The sequence below is a fragment of the Mya arenaria genome, chromosome 10, assembly GCF_026914265.1.
Source record: "Mya arenaria isolate MELC-2E11 chromosome 10, ASM2691426v1".
NCBI classification, from domain to species: Eukaryota; Metazoa; Mollusca; class Bivalvia; order Myida; family Myidae; genus Mya; species Mya arenaria.
The window spans coordinates 47,690,529-47,710,379 of NC_069131.1; the positions used below are offsets into that span (position 1 = coordinate 47,690,529).

Genomic DNA, 19,851 nt, shown 5'->3' on the forward strand with positions numbered 1-19,851 from the left:
TTTGTTTACAAAGCTTTTGAATTATGTCAAATAGACATTTTTTAAAAGTCTAGTATAATAGACATTGTCATAAAAGTTATTAGTTAATATGTTACCGCACAAGTAAATATTATTTGTATTTGTCACCATTGTGCACTTAATGCCTCATGGGTCTACGCCCCTCTGGTTTACTATAAATGAAACTTGAAACTTGAATATCATTACAACACCTTCACTGGTCTTTAAAGCTGCACTCTCACAGATATACCATTTTTACAACTTTTTTTGTCTTGGAAAGAGCAAATTTTTGCTAAAATATCTGCAAACCAATGATTAAAGATTGCTGACAAAAAATCAGATCGCAGATTTTCATATTTCTGTTCGAAAAATAATGTTTTATGATTCTAACGGTTTAAGAAAAATGCATAAAACATCAATTTTTGAACTTAAATATAAAAATCTGCGATCTTATTTTTGTCAGCAGTCTTGTATATTTGGTTGCCTTGGGTTTTCACAAAAATTTGCTCGTTTCAAGACAAAAAAAATAAAAAAAAGTTGGAAAAAGGTTCAAGCTGTGGGAGTGCAGCTTTAAACAACAGGCAAGATAAAAAAGAAAACCTTTTAGCAGAAACCCCTTCTTACCTGAGGCACACATATAGACTGGGACTCTACGGACATCACATAGCTGTTTGTGTTATGGCTCACCTCCCCGTTGTCATAATGTTGACAACAGCACAGGGTCAACTCCCCTGATCGCCCTTCGAGATCACTGCTGCATTCTGGGAGATATAACAAACATTTTCTTATAGCTGTATTATGTAAGGTGTAAACTAAATTTACAATTCAACTAGTCAACACAAGCAGTGAGGAAATAAATCTTTGGCAGAACAGCGAAAAAAAAGTTCACTTCAAAAAGCTCACTTTAAGGAAAAGTGTAAAACCCATAGGGCCTAAAAAAAAATTTGTTTGGTTAGGGTTACATCCTTAAAAAAAATAGGTAGGGTAGGTAGGCTTTTTATTTTTTTTTATTATTTTTTTTTATTAGGTTTTATATAAGAATATAATTTTCATCATTGGAGAATGGTGTTAAAGCTATCTTCTGTACAAGCATTTAAGGTTTAAACTTAATATTAAAAAGCAATTAAAAAAAAAACGAATTTTTTTTTTTTTTTTTTTCATTTTTTTTTCAAACTGACTATAAAAACGTTAGGGTCGGCGCCTATTCTGTAGGTAGGGTCGGGTAACCCGAACCAAATGTATTTTTTTTTTAGGCCTAGTCAATGTCAATTTCAGTTAGCAGCTGCTTATAATGATAAAAAATAGAGCGTAAAATGTTAGATAAATAAGGAAACGTTCCCATTTGAAGAAAAGATCATTCAAGTGCCACTCAATGTCATAGTGCCAGAAAGACAACAATATATTACCTGACTTGAGCTGAAAACCGGCTTCCAAGGTGACTGGTTGACCCACTTTATACTCGAGGGAACCAATATGGAGAGGGGAGATGACTTGACCATTCAAATGCACATCTGAAAAAGGATAAGACAGCTCATTTACTCTAAGGCAAAACATTGCAGCAGTCAACAAATTTTAGTTGGGGTATTTTTTTTTACCGGCTTATCAACTGTTTAAGATGTAGGTGTTATTTACCGATTATTTTTCAAGGGTACATGACTTGTTGCTACAAGTCTTCATGTCGTTTTAAGGGCAGCTTAAAAACTTTTATTTATCATGTTATTCAAACAATAACCTCACTGATCTTCCCGCACTAGTTATGTTAATTCATTTGTATTTTTGGGGAGCAATTTTGGTTTATTCATCAAATGGTGTTACTTTTTACACCAAAATCTGCTGTTATTCAGGGGTGTGTTTCATGAAAGGATCTTAATAGTGGTAACATTAATCATTATGTAATGCTACTCACCCCAAAGTACCGGTGATGTATATACTATCTGCTGTTGTTCTCGGGTCCAGGTAAGGTGCTCTGTTTCAAGACGCCCATTCACATTCAACGAGGGCTGAACAGCAGCTCAGGAAAACTTTTTTTTTTCTTATTATTATTTGAGGAAGTCGATAAGAGATTTTGTACATATTATATCTGATTTTTTTCTTGCTTATTACAAATTAGGCAATGCCAACTCGTTTCTAATTTTAGCGTCTGCACACAAATAGGTTTTGGGGTTCTCAGTAAAGTAAACACATTTTATATGATGAACATTTTCCTTTTAATTCAATTCTGACTACATAACACAAATGCATCATGCTTCATACTTAGTACAAGTATTCTTGGCATTTGATATCAGAAAATGATGCATTCTGCATTCTGTGTGATTCTGTGTGATTAACACACTTAAATGAAAGTTTATCTAAACTCAAGATGCATTGAATGGAAATCTATCTAAAAACTAAAAAATGGCCAGAATGGACATTGGAGGCTCTGGTGTATATATTCTAGATATATAGAGATAGGATGTCACTTATTTAGTTTTAGTCTTCTTCTTTTTGGGGATTTTTTTGTGTTTTCTGGATATCTAGACAGATTTTTGGTACCAAGGGTTGACACTATTTGGCAATTTGGCCTCATTAAGTATAAAATTACAGATTGTACTCGATGCATTGTGAACCAATTCGAAGGGCTAACAGAACTAAACTCCATTTATTACAAAGGATACAATTGTCCATCTGATGTCCACAAATGTTGCAAGGAACTGACTGAAGGAATCATATGACTGGCTAGGTATTGAGTTGGGTTCAAAACGCTCCACTTCTATACACACTCTGGAATGATGAAAGACAATTAAACTTTTGGACAGTTTTATAATGTGTATAAATGTTGCGAGAAACTGACTAAAGGAATCGTACGACTGGCTAGATATCATGTTTGTTTCACAAGAAACAGAAATGGACGTCAATGAAAAATGTCAGAAGCCTAATACTGCAAATAGGACACAGGCATTTTTTTCCATTGAATTCCGGGTGTGTCAGATACATAATATAATATGGTAGTATAGATCACTAACTTCAGTGTCATCATTAATTAAGTGGCACTTTAAAAATATTGGAATATGTTTAGGTGAAAGTGTGATATACATACCTGCGAGTGTGTTCGGGCTTCACACAGACACACTGGCCTGAATACTGGACGTCCAGCTCATGAGAGGACAAATTCTTCACATCAAACATCAGGTAACAGTGCTCGGAGCTGAAATCACACTTCTCCGATATAATCACAAGATTTATATCCATCAATATGTATATATTATTGTTGAATTATTTTTTTCTATTCATTCAATAGTCAACTTATTAAAGTAAGAACAAGTATGTTTTTTTCTGGATTAAACACATAACTGCCAAACTAGAATATTAGTATCTTTCACATGTATGAGCGGATGAAAAAATCTGACACAAGAGCACGTGCCGAATCATCGCAGTGTGCCAGAGGGTCAAATGTTTGTATCTGCCCTGCATACTTGTGAAAGATACTTTTTCTTGCATACCGAAAATTTAAATTTATGTGCAATTTTGACGGCGCTGTTTTTAGATATTACACTGAATTGTGCATGTGATTTTATTTATTGAAATCAACATATGGCACCCAGTAATTTGAAGTGAACATCAAATAGTACCTAATAGATGTCGCTGTTTTTAGGTTTTCATTTAATTTTGTATCAATATTTTTGTTGATGAACATTGTTATGACTGTTCTTCTTAAACTTTCTATTTTTAATTTAGTATCATTATCCTTTAAAATATTATTCTAATTCTGAAATGGTGCATGGATGCACATGAGATGTCACCCGGGGTGGGTAAGACAGAAATTTCTGGGTCCAGCAATAACTCTGAAGCACATGTCCATTATGCAAGAAAACATGGTTCTAATATATCTGCCATGCTATGTAGGCGACAGAATGATGCCCTTATCAACATCAGAGTGCCCACCTTTCTGACAACATGACGTCCCACTTGGTGAAGACTAGGGATGGTAGAATGTCGACATTAAATGCCACAGAGGAACATCGACAATAGTTGTCACGGTAACCAGGACCACCTGAATACTCCACCTTAAGAATGCCCTCAACAACCTGATAAAAAGAAGCACTTGCATTCAAACAGAGATTTTTGTTAATATTAATTAACAATTCATCATTCATGTAAATATTCAAATAAAGAATGATTTTGTGAGCATAAATAGTTTCTCTTTTAAATAAGATATATTTTTTTTCAGTCAGAACATTTCAAACAGAGGCAAGCACACCAACTTGATAATGATTTAATTGAACAATGTTTATAAAACTTTTTTTTATTCATTGTGAATAAATGGTTATTGAAAGGACAGTCTTCTACTTAGTGTAGAGCCATGTAAAATTAATAACCAATTCTCCCTAAAATACACTTATCCTGCCTTCGGAGCCTTGCAGCCTGTCTGGGTCCCTCTTCATTGGTCTGATTTTTCAGATTCTGCTTCATGTAGAAGAAAGTTTCCATAACCATAAAGAGCCGTAAGAAAACACAATATTCCCTCTATGTAAGACCCCACTCACTTTGTTAACAAGACACCTACCCTTCTGTCAGATCCTACAACCTTCGCTTGTCCAGCTAATTATCTTTATTTTTGTAGTAGAAAGTTGCCCACACTGTGTATTCCCATGTATTCCTTGTATTTTGGACTTACCCCACCCACCCTGTAAAAGACACATACCCTGCCATCAAATCCTACAGCCTTTCTGGGTCCATCTCATGTTCTTCTATGTGTCTTTATTTCTATGTAGTACATGTACCCCACCCACTCTGTCAACACGACACATACCCTGCCATGGACCCTCTCATTTCCAGCTTTTTGTCTTTATTTCTGTTTTATGTAGTAGAAAGTCGCCCACACCATGTAGAGCAATGTTAAGACACAGCACCCAAGAATGTAGGACTTACCCCACCCACTCACTCAACAAAACACCTACCCTGCCATCCGATCCTACAGCCTTTCTGGGACCCTCTCTTGTCCAGCTATTTGTCTTTATTTCTGTTTTATGTAGTAGAAAGTCACCCACACCTTGTAGAGCCATGTTAAAACACAGCACCCCTGAGGGACTTATTGGCAACTGGGACTGAATGTTCTCGTTGTTCCATTGGAAAACTTCACAAACATAATCTGAAATAGAGGACAAAGATACAGCATGTAATCTCTAGTAAAGGTTGACACATGAAATGATGTGCATAAACTTTAAAATATTTTAATGGTTAATACTTGATACTTTTGTTTATACTAACTTCTTTTAGCTTGACTGACATGAAAGCTATAGCTTTTAGAAACATACTTGAGTTCCTTTCCCATACATGCCATATTTCCGGAGACCATTCCATGGGATTTTGATGTTATTGATCTGAATTCCACGGGTTTTTGACATAAGACCAGGGGATTTGATCAATCAACATATCACTAATGTGCAAGCATGTTTTTGTACATCCATAATATTTTATTTTATAAATCATCATGTTCTTATGAAACACTGTAATGGGTTGAAACCAGTACTGGAGTCCATTTTGGAGAGGTTATAAAAAAGTACCCCTGGTGAAAATCAAACCCACAACCTGTTAAAAGATATGTGGAAACACTATACCACTAGAAACACTTCGATATGGTTGCTTTAAGCCTTAAAATTGAAGCATAAAAAGATTGCCACAGTTATTGTAGTTCTGGTAATGTTATTGTTATTTCGGGAGTGTTTGGTACCGACAACTCTCCTGGCGACCCTCAGTTTGAGACATCATATATTAGGGCTTATGCCATGTCTGTGGTTTAAAGTCATTGTTTCTCTCTGTCCAATTCAGCCAAAGCTTGCAAAAGTTCATCAGCGTATAAGTCAGTCTTATGCATTAAGGGCATAAAAATCTAAGGCAATATTTACATGATATTGAAATTCTAGAATAAAACGATAAAGAGTACTAATGAAATAAAGTGAATGTACAAAGTGACTATGCATATAAATCTTCTCCCACCTCAGATAAGTAGATCCAATAATTTAACCATGCGAGAAATTCTTATCTTGCCCATGGGCGAGGATAAAATGCCAGTATGGAACTCCTTTTTAATGGTCACCACATTGTAATTACCTCCCTTGTTGAAGACTGTCGTCTGTAGCATCATGGATACCTTGTTTTGTGGCAATATTTAGAACGCTAATCAATTATTTCTCGATTCAAATGTCACCGTTAAACAGTTTTCATGCACCTTTCAAGAAATAATGTTTCAATCTCCTTAGAACTATTTAAAGACCAATTTGGCTATTAACATAATCTGAATCACTGCGCGCATATCCATGACAACCAAGAAGTATCGCATATCCATACGCAATAATTTTCACTAAGCACAAAAGAGTTGTTTCCGCAAAACACCCTACGCTCGGGTCGGAATAAACCTATCTTACACTCACGGCCATGGAAGATACTTATAATCTTAACCTGGCTACAGTGTTTATATAAATATTACATAAACAGTGACAAAAATACCTTTGGCATCCTTCATTGACTCAAGTGTGACATTCACCCATTCCACAGGAAGTTTGTTCGAGTTCTGTAGAGTTACTGTGCACTCTGAACTGTAAGAATATAAAAAATACAGGTTAATTTTCAATAATAATTAATACAAAGGCAAAAAAATATTGACTATATGCTTTCGGGTAGTTTATAGAGATTTATTAGTGAAATACAAGTGATATTTCACTGTTTAAAAAGTGAATAACTTTGGTGCTCACATGGTGAAATATATTAGAACAATTATCCTCTATATATTTATTGGAACAGCAACTGGTTGATACTCATTTGAACACAATTTTGTAAATCCAGATCTAAAATATCCTTTTCTCACGTGTTTCTGTCATATACTTATGGATTGATTAAACATAATGCCATAATTGAACTTTTGTTGTTGTACTTCAATTGTAAGAAGCGTTTTGTTCAGATTTTATACAATGTTTTTTCTGAAACTTCATGTTTAAAAATCCTGAATATCATGAGTGAAATCTTTATCAATCTTGATGGCCTAAGGTTAATCCTAACTACATGTATTACTGTGATGAATCCCAATAGAGTTGCAAATATTGTATGTTTTTCAACTGATGAAATATGACTTTTTTAATGTCACTATCCGACATACATCATAACCTGACACTGATGCAAACAAATTTCCTCTACTTGGCTGAAAGTATAGTCACACAATACACATATTGGAATTATGTTAATTATCAAACCTTTGACCAGTGTATAACACAGCCGTTGCACTGGTGACAATGTTGAACTCCTCCCCGAAGGATAGGAAATCGTCTGCCTTCGTTAATGAGGTCATCAGTTGGAGGGACGGCAATCCTGGCGCGACTTTGACGGTAAAGTGAGACTGGGGGATGCTGGGACAGTCGCGTAACTTACAGTTGCTCCGAACCCCATAAAGCTTGGTGTTGTAACCTTCAAACATGACGTCAAAATGACGGGGCCATTATTCATAAAATATAGTTATATTCTTACATAATTCATTTTCCGAATTCAATTGTCTTAATGGTCATATGATATAATTACTTGAAAAATTCCGAATAACTTCATTTTTATTGACGCTATTGAAAGTACACACTTCTCTCTTAAAAATGTTTTATGAATTGGCCCTGTTAACGACCATATCATCATATGAAAAGTGACATTTGTCATTCATCTCAGAAATTGCACAAATAATCCAAGTAACTAAGAAAAAGAAAAGGAAGGAGTTGAAAGCTTTAAAAAGTCTCCAATTTTGTTAAACAGAATATTATTCTAAACATTTAGTCATCATATTTTTCATGTCATGTCAAGCAAAACATAAAGATGTGCCACTAGTATTTTACATTCAATTACATGATTGCTCATGCAACAAACAAAACCTGATCTCATTATTGTCACTTCAATCAAAGCCTCTTACCTAAGATATTGAGCTGCCCAGCAGCTGCAGGGACAAGCTTTATCTTCACAGCATACAGGCCATGCTCTGCAGGAATTGTCGGAGACGTAGGGAATGCCTCAACCTCAAGTCCCTCCGTTATCAGTCCAATATGGGTTAGAGGCAGGTTGTCTGGAAGGGGGTTGTGAACCAGTAGCTGAACCTCCGCTATATCCCCCTCCACCCAGGAGAAATCTGGAAAGGAAGAATAAATTATTAGTTTAAGATCAGAGGAAATTTCTCAACCCCCGGGCACCCCATTTTTAACCAAATGAGGGAGAGAGGCAGGTTGTCTGGAAGGGGGTTGTGAACCAATAGCTTGATTCCCGCTAAATCCCCCTCCACCAGGAGAAATCTGGAAAAGAGAGCATTAATGTAAAGTTGGAGATCAGAGGAAATTCTGTTATCAGACCAATGTGGATTAGATGCAGGTTGCCTGGAAGAGGGTTGTCAGGCAGCAGCTGGATCTCCGCTTAATCCCCCTCAACCTCAAGAATGAACATTTCACCATATACCAACTTTGGGACTTGGAAACTGATCCCAAGTTAAGTAATGTGAAAATGATCTCACTGTCAGCACTAGTTGCCTAGAAGGTTGTAAGATAGTCCTCTGACTAAGAACATTAGATTACTTCAGATAGTCATGTTTTGAAATGGTCTCTTGATTAGTGGTGCTCTTGGAAATCCCCAACAAAATAATCATTTTACTACATACCAACATCGGGGCAGTCTGGTCTTGACACAGGCCCTAGGTGGAGTGGTGTGAAGATGAAGACACTGTCAGGAACAGAAGACTCTGAAGTTAAAATCTTCTTTGGCTCCAAGTGTGTCTCCAGAGGCATCAGCTTGAACGATCTGAGAATAATAATGCATAATTTTTTTAAATTGATTTCATGATTCTTACATATGGGACATTGAAAATTTTCAAAGTATCCTAAAACAATTAGTAACCTTGCAATCGTAGTTATGAATGAAGAGCAACGATGCTGATCACGATGTTGATGTTAAAATCAATGGTTTGTGTGGCATACATGATGGCCAAGAATTAAGACAACAATGCTGATGTCGACCACAATGATCAAAATATGTAAGGAGGCAGAAAGAAAGCAGGGAAAGAAGTAATAAGTGAGCATATATAAGTATCCTGTTACTTACTTGACAAGAGGAACACTGATCAGAGGTACATGGGGCACGAGGGCTCCCGACTCCACGGCAAGAGTCTGGGTGGTCCCCTCACAATGCTCTGTGAAAGACTGGAGATTGGAGACGAGGTCACGCTTCTCCTGCACTGACAGGTAGTCTAGCTGGGTGTGCAGCAGAATAGTCAGGTATCTGTGATTGCAAAATAGTCTTGGTTTATAACTATTGTGGGAGTTGACATAATGAAATGTTCTGTGTTATGATTTGTAAGTTATAATTTCTGTGTTACAATATATGCGAGGCAATATCATGTAACACATGCCAAATTCTGAAGATTAAAAAAAATAATTCTGCATCTAGTTGATAAGCTTTCTGACAAACTACTTTTAATTCTTAGCAGATATCTTTGTTTGTTTCTATGACTCGGGACACATGTTCCAAATTTATTTTTCAAATAATGTGCATCTAAAACAGACAAGGGGCAAAGTGAGTGTTAGAGTTTCAAACCTGACAGCGAGAGCCATGTTGCCCATCTTTTTAGCAGAGAATATAAGCTCATGTAGCACCCGTGTCTGTATCACAGGCCAGCCATGTGTATCACCTGTACAATGAAAGGTTAGGTATCATTGATTTATAATTGATTAATAATTTATACTTAAGCTGACATCATTCCTGCTGGAGTCTATTTCCTGAGCAGAAACTTGTCCTGTGTCCTTTTTGAGAAAGTCCACCCACAGCCTGGCCCCGATTTCTCAAAACTTCTTAAGCTTAACAGGCTTAAGTAGCTTATTTCAATTAGCTAAAATACATACTTCAATTGAACTTTTAGGAAAGGAAAATGGTTTATTGTGATAATCATGAATTTAACTCCTATCTAAAGTATAAAAGTTCTTAAAGAAGTTAATATTACGCAAACTATTGAAAAACAAAAATAGCGAGTTTAATCCTGTTATAAGGGACTTAAGAAGTTTCGAGAAATTAGGCCCTGTTTGGTGAGAAGCCAACAGTATACATGAAGTTTGTACTGCCAAAAAATAGAAGATATATTTGTTGAATTTCAGTGTTAGCGTAGGTTGAAATTTATTTCACGAAAATATTGATTTCTGTGAAAAAGATGGAAAGTCATTTTAATCTTACATGAAAATTCAACAATGTTTTTCTTTTCTTTTATGCCAAATCAAAGTAAAATCTAAGTATGATACTTCATTAAAGCCTCTAAGAATGGGGACAGTATGATACTATAATAAAGGCTCTAAGAATTGTGGCTCATAGAGTGTATGGGGCAGTTGACTAACGAACAGTCTCTCCTTGGTTGTCATGAGACTGTTCAATACACCAATATATGGATTTTAATTTTTACACAATTATAAGCACATCTTTGTAAAATCCAAAAGAACACTATGACCAACTCTTACAAAAAATTCTACAGTCACTTTTTTTGGAGCAAAAATGAAAGAATACTAACCTGGCTTACTAGTGGAATCATTTTGATCCAGGTACAACTTGTACCCTGGGAGGGACTGAATAAGGAGTTGATGACAAAGGGGCCAGTTGGGTTTAGGGGTTTGAGGGGCCACACACTGCATGGCTGCCACTCGGCGGAAAAATGATGCCTTCCGGGAAAAGCCGATCTGGCCGTACAGGGTGGACATGGTGATGTATCGATGGATCTGAAATGTATACAAAAATTGTGCTTCCTGGTTCATTCATACGTATTACACAAAAAAAGGGAATCAATGCAATCACACAAAAGGCTGACATTTAAGGAGAAATATATGAGCAATTCAGTTTTAAACACATGTGTATGATAACAAAGAAATTTAAAGGATTGAAATTAAATGTGTATGCATTCATGCTAGATCTAAATACAAGCCACCCACCCTGTCTTCATCGTTGAGCTGCGGGGCAATGTAGATCACCTCCTGTAGGAAATCAGCCGCCTGTAGGAACCTCTGTAATGGATAACAATAGAGATACTTCAAGCACTGCAAGACAGCATTTGCACTGAAAGAGCACTGCAAAAGAGTACCAACACTGGGCTCTTTTATTAACAAAGGGGCATAACTTAATTTATATAAAGCCAGAGTTATGCACATAGTGTCATGTGAGTATCTTGAACATCTTTTTCAGTTAAGGCCAAGGTTAAAGTTTAGGCATGACGACGAAATGATGTCAGCAATACCAAGGCACAATGCTTTGACTCTTTTTCTTCAGAAAGTAGGAGGCATTCCAAAAATACATGTTTTGTTTCTATTTGATGTGACGTTCATTGCTCATAGTTGATCATGCTGATTTTTTAAATGAAAACAAGCAAGGCATCAACAACGAGGCAAAGACAATGAGATTAACTTGTGAGTTCTTTTATTTCCAAAATACAGACTATATCTTAAAAAAAATTGAGTACAAAACACCTACATGTTGCTTTGGGGTCCTCTGCACATTTTTCAATTTGGAAAGATTAAAATTTTGTGTTGCCTTTTTTTTCTACTCGTGAAAATTACATAACCAAATTGTAGTAATATAAAATATTTTAGGTGTCATATTTTCCATTATCTTCAATTCACGTGAATTTGTATGAAACTTAAGTATGAAAGCTTCAAGTAGACTTTGCAATATGGGGTAGTTGTTAAGACTTTCTTAGAGAAACTTCCACAAAAGTGGATTTGAAAGCCAAAACACAAGATGAACAAAACATCAATTTTGTTCAAATTTATCATTTAATCCCTTGATTAAAAAGGGGCCAAGAGGGGCAGCTTCCTTACCAGACAGGATAAGAAAGTCACTGTGATAAGTCTGTAATTGAGAAGCAAACAGGGGGATAATCCCAGATAATCCCGTAATCTCAGTTACTGTGCAGTCTAACTATAACTCTTTGGACAAACTTCCCTTTTTCTTGGTACAATAAGACATTAAAAATGATCCTCTCGCTTAATAATTCCATATCCAGGAAAAAGCATGAAATACTAATCATGTTTCTTGAAAATGACATAAAACACCATGTAAAGAGTTCTGGGAGAATGTATGGTTGTACAATGGTTAATTATATTAAATCTGTTTTGTAACAGTGATGAGAATTGTGTTTTTTCCACTTAATATTTTGGTTCGAAAGTTTAAATAGTTTAACTTATATGTAAATATTCATGTATGGTGAACCATATTATTCATTATACTGTGTTTATTGCATATACCCAAAAAAATGTGTTGCAGTTTTTTTTATATTGGGTAAGAGCCATTCTGCATTAAAGGTATTTCAGAAGTTAAAACAAGCATTTTCAGTGAAAAAATATCCCCCGCCAACGATGGCTTGTTTGTGCTTGATGGCTTGTTTGTGCTTAAAGGTTAAAAAAAATCTCAGAAAGAATAAGAAAAGCACATTGGTTTATCCCTTTCCGAGCCAAATTATAAAATATCGCAAACAATGATTTTTTAATAAATCAAGGGCAATAACTCTAAGGAAAATTGACCAATCCAAAAGAAAAATAGACAGGCATCATCACAGTATGTTGGTTCTTATTTATTCCAAGTGTCATGAAATTCTACCAGCTAGTTGCATAGAAAAGGCTGCAAACATGGATCTTTTAATAAATCAAGGGCAAATAACTCATATAGAAATTACACAATCCAAAATATAAATAAACAGGCATCATCGCAGTATGTTGGTTCATATTTATTTCAAGTTTCAAGAATTTCTACCAACTAGTTACTGAGAAATGGCTGTAAATGAGAGTTTTTCAAAAAATCAAGGGCAATAACTCCAAGTACAATTGACCAATCCAAAAAAAAAATGAACAGGCATCATCCCAGTATAGTAAATCATATTTAGTTTAAGTTTCATGAAATTCTGTCAGCTAGTGACTGAGAAATGGCTGTGAATGTGCATTTTTCAAAAAATCAAGGGCAATAACTCCAAGGACAATTGACCAATCAAATTTTTTTTTGGACGGGCATCATTCCAGTATAGTGGTTCATATTTATTTTAAGTTTCATGAAATTATACTGGCTAGTTACTGAACGCAGGTGACGGAAGGAAGGACGAACGGACAAAGCATTTCAATATCCCCCTCCCTATTTCATAGGCGGGGGATAATAATTATCCTTACCCATTCTTGGCTAAAAGAAATTCAAAAGTTAATCTTTATTTACCAGAATACAACAAACAAGTCAGGCCCACTGATTGGGCTTAACCTGTTTGTCTTGGGCACAATATGTCCAATTACTTGAGCCGTCAAGAAAATTAGGAAGTTTTTCACCAAAATGTTTAATGTTTAGACAAAAGGTGTTAGCTTCACACATCCAAATTGCACTTCTGAATAATTGATCTGACAAGGAATTTCTTTGATCAAACAATATTCCATGGTTAACATTCCATCATATTTTTATGGGGGGGGGGGGGGGGGGGGGGGCTGTTTCAGTTTTCAAAACAAGTCATGGATGAATTCAAATTTAATACCAATTATTAAATAATAGTGTTATTAATAAAAAAATCTGGGCAATATTCATAAAGCATCTTTTATAGTAAAAATGTTCAACTTGGTAAAAAAAAATAATTCTAGGTCAAATTTTTTTTTTTTTTTACTATAAAGCCTAATGAACACGAACCCAGAAGAGCGAAACTACAACTGATTTTTGATTTTTTCTTTACATTATATAGAGAATGTTACTGCACATCAATATTCAACACATGTACGATCTCTACAACTTTTTATAATAAAATTTAACCTGAAATGATTTCATAGAATGTATTACAATAATGATAATTATTATGTATATTATTATAACAACCAAAATTTACCAAGATTATATTGAAATAACAAATCAGTCACAATATCATAATGTATTTTATAACTGCCCTGTTAGGACTTGTATAACTTCATACAAAAACATTTAACTAAATCGTAGAGTCTTCAACATTCATTGTCTAATAAAGCTTTTTGCCTAGCAGCAAATGTTTCATCAAGGTGGATAAAAGTACCATTAATTCCTACAACAACCCTTGAAAAAACAATGCCAAGTAGTTCTTACAGAAAGACTAGAGTCATTACCCCTTAAATCCCTAATTTCCCTTAATCTCTGATTTGCCAAATTGAGAAGCAAGTGCCTACTATGAAAACAAAGCCCTCTTTTGATGTTAACAAGGCTTTATAAAGTTTCAATTGTTATCAATTAAAGCTGCTCCTTTAAGGTAATTCTCTGATAATCACTGGGGTATATTCTCACCTAATCAAGCCTTGATTGCAGATGCATTTTTATTATGTTCTTTGTTTTATTAACACCTCTACAGCTTGACTAACATATGCACAGTGGACAATGGGTAATAATAACTTACAAAATTAAAATAGCAATTCCTTAACAATTAAGGGGTCAATTGTTTTTTTAGTAATCAGAGAAGGGTCTGTCAGAATTCGGAGAAGAGAAGTTGAGAAGGAGATTAATATTTCTGTGTTGTTTCAACATATAAGGCGGGCCAAGCCAGGATTTCAACATACCAAAATCTGCATCTTGCCAATACCATAGTACATCTCAGAGTATCTACATGTGCCTTACTTAAAACTTTTGCTCAAAGCATACACCTCATTTATTGATTGATTGGATATTTATCTATGTGATATTGTTTTATAGTGACTTGTGTTTGTGATCTCAAACTCTGCTGTTCGTGTATAATGGTGTTCATGTGACTTTAGTGGCAAAGTGACAACTAAGGAACATTATCCAGTGTTAGAAATAAAAAACCAGAAGTGCAATGGATCTGAGTATTCATCATCTCAGCAGTAATGGCGCCAGTGAGCACAGTAGGGCAGTAGATTCTTCTACAAACCTCTACCCAACCTTTACAGCCCCCACCCCGCTGAATAAGGCTCACATTGGAAACACGCTCACTCCAGGTTGGTGGCAATTTTCATTTTCTCTTTTTAATTTTTTAAGTTTTAATGTATAAAATATTAATGCATTATTTCAGAAGTCTAATATAAAGTTTTGCTTAAGCACTTTTTATCTGTTTGAATGGACATTTTCATTACCTTTTCCTTCCTTCATCATTTATTTATAAAGAACACTTCTTGATTTCTCATAGATATCTCATTAATAACACATGAATTGAGATTGAACAAACTGGTTTATTGTATTAAATGAACTGAATACATTAAATCTTTAAATGTGACTATTAAAAGCTATTTGCATTCAAATAAAAGTGCATAATCATTATCTATTACTTGGTGAATCTTTGAAATATATCTACTTCAATATTCATGTTTCTTAGCAAGAATGAATAAAGCATTTTCAATTCAAACTTTTACTTAAAACATTCATCTCAAGATACATGCAGCAACTAATTAATTAGACTGATGTCAGATAATATGTCTTATTATTTTTCCAATAAAATGTTTCTGTATTTGATATCCCTTTTTGAAATGCAGGCCAGAATTGCATAGAAAAATTCCTTAAAAAAACAATCCCATAATGCCTTTCCAGGAATGATCCCGAGTCCGCTGAACCTGCCAGCCATCACCCCACCCGCGAGCCCCTATTCCATCTTCGGGCTCTACTCTCCGGGCTCAGGCCCCCATGGCAGCCCCTTCTGTGACCCCGGGTATCTACGGCGCCTCAAGAACAACCCAATGTTCCGAGACCTCCAGTCACTCCTTCTTCAAGAATGTCTACAGGTAAGGAAGTTTTGCCTTTTCATTTGATTTACTTATGACAAAGATATGGGTTAAACAGTCATAACCAGTTCTGCTTTGTAATATTCAGATATTGAACATTATTAATATTAGACCTTACTGATATGTTGTTAATGTTTTATTTAAATTGATAGTCACATAGGGTACATGTAGTTTCAATCTGATTGGGAGGTGATTTCAATGTGAGCTATAAAAGTAGAACTTTTTATAGAAATTTCACATTAAAACCTCATTGTTACCAACGAATGCATCTGACCAATGCAACAGTGCCTAACACCAAGCCCTGCCATACATGTAGCTTCGTTTTATGAATCTTGTCATAAGATTTCCATAGCTGCATATATTTGTACACAGAAGGATGCATTTAATAACTCATCATTGCATTTTCAGATGCAGGTGCCTTCAAACCTCATCACAACCAGCTGGAACCTGATGCAGCTGCACAAAACCTCACCCACAGACAAGTCAACCAATCCTAAGGCAGCATCCAGCCTCCAACCACCTGTCACAGCCAATCAGAACTCTGCAACCAGTCTCAAAGCACCAGCTAGTGGCAGTGGACAGCAGGTGTACATGCAGCATATGAAATTCCAAGACAAGCTGCTAAAAGTGAGAATCGACCCTGCAATCAGCGCAGATGGCCTATCAGTGGAGAATGAGTACAGCACAGAGGTGGGCAACATTGAGATGGATAGATACCGGGCCCTGACCTCCTGCCCCGACGAAAAAGTGAAGGACACTATCAATGGATACTATGACAAACAGAGACTAAAATTGATACAAAACAATGAAGAAAAGCTCGATCAACTCATCAATAAGGCTGAACGCATGAGAAGTGAGGTACTGAAGTTCAACAACAGCGATGCAGTGACAAAACCAAAACAAGAGGAACAACCCATTTACCCCCCGTCTGGTACAGCACAAGGGGCTTCACTCCTGCTTCAACCAGTGGAAGAAAAGGACAAGATCAATGCTGTTCGTAAACTCAAGTTCAATGATGAGGCAAAAGAGGATGATGATGAAAATGACTATCTAAATGGCAGTGTTAACTCTGAAGACTTTGAAATTGATGAAATTGATGTAGAAACTGTGGACACAACAGAATCAACAGCACATGGGTCCAAATTTAAGTCCAGTGAAAAAGACATTCTCAAGAAGTGTATAGAAGAAAGTGGTCTTGGTGCATTTGCAAATGACATCAATCCAGTAGACCTTTCCACAGAAGCCAGTGTGAACTCCAATGAAAGCATGATTCCAGACAGTACCAGCTCTGCTAGTGATTCACCAATCAGCATGGCCTCTGCTGAAGATCTCACAAATCAGAACCTCTCTACAGATAGCAGTACTAATTCTACCTTCAGTAAAAGAGAGCACTCAGTTTCACCCCTCCACTTTGAAGAGCAGCTAAAGAGTATACCTCCGGTCACCAGAAACCTCAATTTTGACAATCACATGTTCAGTACACCTACTTCGAACAGTGGAATGAAGTTTACCAAATCAGATAATATCCAAGCAGCTCTCGCTGAAATCCAGAAACTCTGTGGTGCTTCCACAATGTCATTCACCCCAGAATATAGAAAAGACATGGGACAGTGTAATCTTACACCAGATGTTGTTAAACCTTTGAATGAGATTTCCAGTGCCTACAACATGCCATCTCTGAACATGTCATACGGACAACTCTCAAACCATATGTTTCAATATGGAGCAAAACAGGATTTCCAGCAAAGGCATCTTCATTATAACCAACCGCAGCAGCAACAACAGATGAATCTTCAGCAGCAAATGGCAAGGCAAACCTTCCCAAGATCATCTTCACCAAACAACAACTTCAAGCAGCAGCATCAAATGCATCATCAACAACAGCAATTTCATCATCAGCAACAGCAGCAACTGCACCACCAGACACATCAACATCAACCAAAGAGACCAAAGTCAATAGATGCCACCAACAACAATGTTCAGCAGAATAATGACAACATTACCAGCACAATTAATGGTAATAACACCAACAATAACCAGGACAGCATTAAAGTCAGCAGTAGTGGAAAAGACATCAAGACCGAAGAATTCCAGTTTGAAAACACTCCAGTTTTCCGCACCCACAGAATGCTGACACCTGAATCAACAGAAGTCCTTCTGACCTGGTACAATGCACATGTAAACTACCCCTATCCCAATGATGAAGAAGTCGAACACCTCACAAAACTGACTGGTATCACTGCTCGCCAGGTGAAGAAATGGATGGCCAATAGGCGTGTACGATGTTTCAACACTTTGTCAATCACTGGTAACCAACATCCAATCAAATACAAGTACCAAGGTCAAGGTCGCAAGAGGAAAGCCCCATTGCCTGAGAAGTCGGAGAAGGAGAATTGTGATTCTACAACTGCAGACAAGAGACCTAACTACTCTATGCTTGGTGAGGAGGCGAAATCCATTCTGAGTGAATGGTATGAACAGCATATTGACAATCCCTACCCTACTGAAGAAGAGAAGATCCAGCTAGCTGAACATTGCAGAATTTCTGTGAATCAAGTGAAATCGTGGTTCGCTAACAAGAGGAACCGAACCAATAACACAAAAAGACAGATTCCAAACTATTTCATTGAGAAGTTTCCAGAATATTCTGGTATGGTTCATCTGGTTGGGCAAAAACGGGAAGAAGAAAGGATGCTGAAGAGAAGGAAGGTCAACGAGGTCATGTACATCCAACCTCCATTCTATTTTTAGAAACATTACATCATAGGCTATATTTGGAAATCATAAAATTTTCAGTGCTGCAAAGTTAAATAAATGTGCTAACAATTATAAATGTTTTAAATGTAAAATTTATATTACTTTTTTGTACAGTTGTTCAAAACTACTGTATTATGTCTTGATGTAAATATTACTATGAATTATAATTATGTTGTTAATGCTTTTTGTATGTGCTTTGTTATTTCTGATAGTATTTGATTTCATCAAAAGATGTTAAGGTGTATTGAGAAATCAGTATTACAATATTGTATCACTATTTCTGTAAATAAACAGAAAAGAATGAAGAATGTAGTTGTTGTATTTGATTGTAGATTTCAATCACCAAAAGGGGATTCCGAGGCCAGAGATATTTCTTGGTGCAATTTTAGTGCCTTTATTCCCACCCAATATGCACATTTTTTTCTCAAGGATTTCAATGGAACTAGATAGGTCAACAATTTGAAGTCATAATAGTTGCAGCAATTTTAATATCTATTTTAATGTAAGAGCAATACTTCCTAGTTAATTGAGAATTGGGTTGTGTCGTAAGTGCACTAGCTTCTCACTGGGTGATTCCCAGTCTGTGCACATGTGAGTTTGGTTAGTGGTCACCAAGCTGGACAAGTGGTTTTTCTCCAGGTACTCTGGTTTTCCCCACAACACAAGACTGGATGAGTGGGTTATCACCAAGTACTCTGGTTTCCCCCCACAACACAAGACTGGACAAGTGGGTTTTCTCCAGGTACTCTGGTTTCCCCCACAACACAAGACTGGACACGTGGGTTTTCTCCAGGTACTCTGGTATCCCCCACAACACAAGACTGGACAAGTGGGTTTTGTCCAGGTACTCTGGTTTCCCCCACAACACAAGACTGGACAAGTGGGTTTTGTCCAGGTACTCTGGTTTCCCCCACAACACAAGACTGGACAAGTGGGTTTTCTCCAGGTACTCTGGTATCCCCCACAACACAAGACTGGACAAGTGGGTTTTGTCCAGGTACTCTGGTTTCCCCCACAACACAAGACTGGACAAGTGGGTTTTGTCCAGGTACTCTGGTATCCCCCACAACACAAGACTGGACAAGTGTTTTTTCTCCAGGTACTCTGGTATCCCCCACAACACAAGACTGGACAAGTGTTTTTTCTCCAGGTACTCTGGTTTCCCCCACAACACAAGACTGGACAAGTGGGTTTTCTCCAGGTACTCTGGTTTTCCCCACAACACAAGACTGGACAAGTGGGTTTTGTCCAGGTACTCTGGTTTCCCCCACAACACAGGACTGGACAAGTGGGTTTTCACCAGGTACTCTGGTTTCCCCCACAACACAAGACTGGACAAGTGGGTTTTCACCAAGTACTC

General features: G+C 36.5%; 1 protein-coding gene across 1 annotated transcript in view; it reads right to left on the minus strand.

The window, feature by feature from the left end:
* LOC128205834 (trafficking protein particle complex subunit 9-like) overlaps nt 1-19,851 on the minus strand; it is a 48,293-nt gene that overhangs the window by 5,238 nt on the left and 23,204 nt on the right. The window contains exons 10-24 of the mRNA XM_052907837.1: nt 10,956-11,027; nt 10,541-10,745; nt 9,583-9,676; nt 9,091-9,267; nt 8,651-8,790; nt 7,919-8,131; nt 7,224-7,434; nt 6,484-6,572; nt 4,935-5,125; nt 3,919-4,061; nt 3,074-3,181; nt 2,652-2,757; nt 1,904-1,997; nt 1,404-1,508; nt 622-758 (exon numbers count right to left, since the gene is read on the minus strand). Of these exons, the coding sequence (XP_052763797.1) occupies nt 622-758; nt 1,404-1,508; nt 1,904-1,997; nt 2,652-2,757; nt 3,074-3,181; nt 3,919-4,061; nt 4,935-5,125; nt 6,484-6,572; nt 7,224-7,434; nt 7,919-8,131; nt 8,651-8,790; nt 9,091-9,267; nt 9,583-9,676; nt 10,541-10,745; nt 10,956-11,027 (2,085 nt within the window). The remainder of the gene's footprint in view (nt 1-621; nt 759-1,403; nt 1,509-1,903; nt 1,998-2,651; nt 2,758-3,073; nt 3,182-3,918; nt 4,062-4,934; nt 5,126-6,483; nt 6,573-7,223; nt 7,435-7,918; nt 8,132-8,650; nt 8,791-9,090; nt 9,268-9,582; nt 9,677-10,540; nt 10,746-10,955; nt 11,028-19,851) is intronic.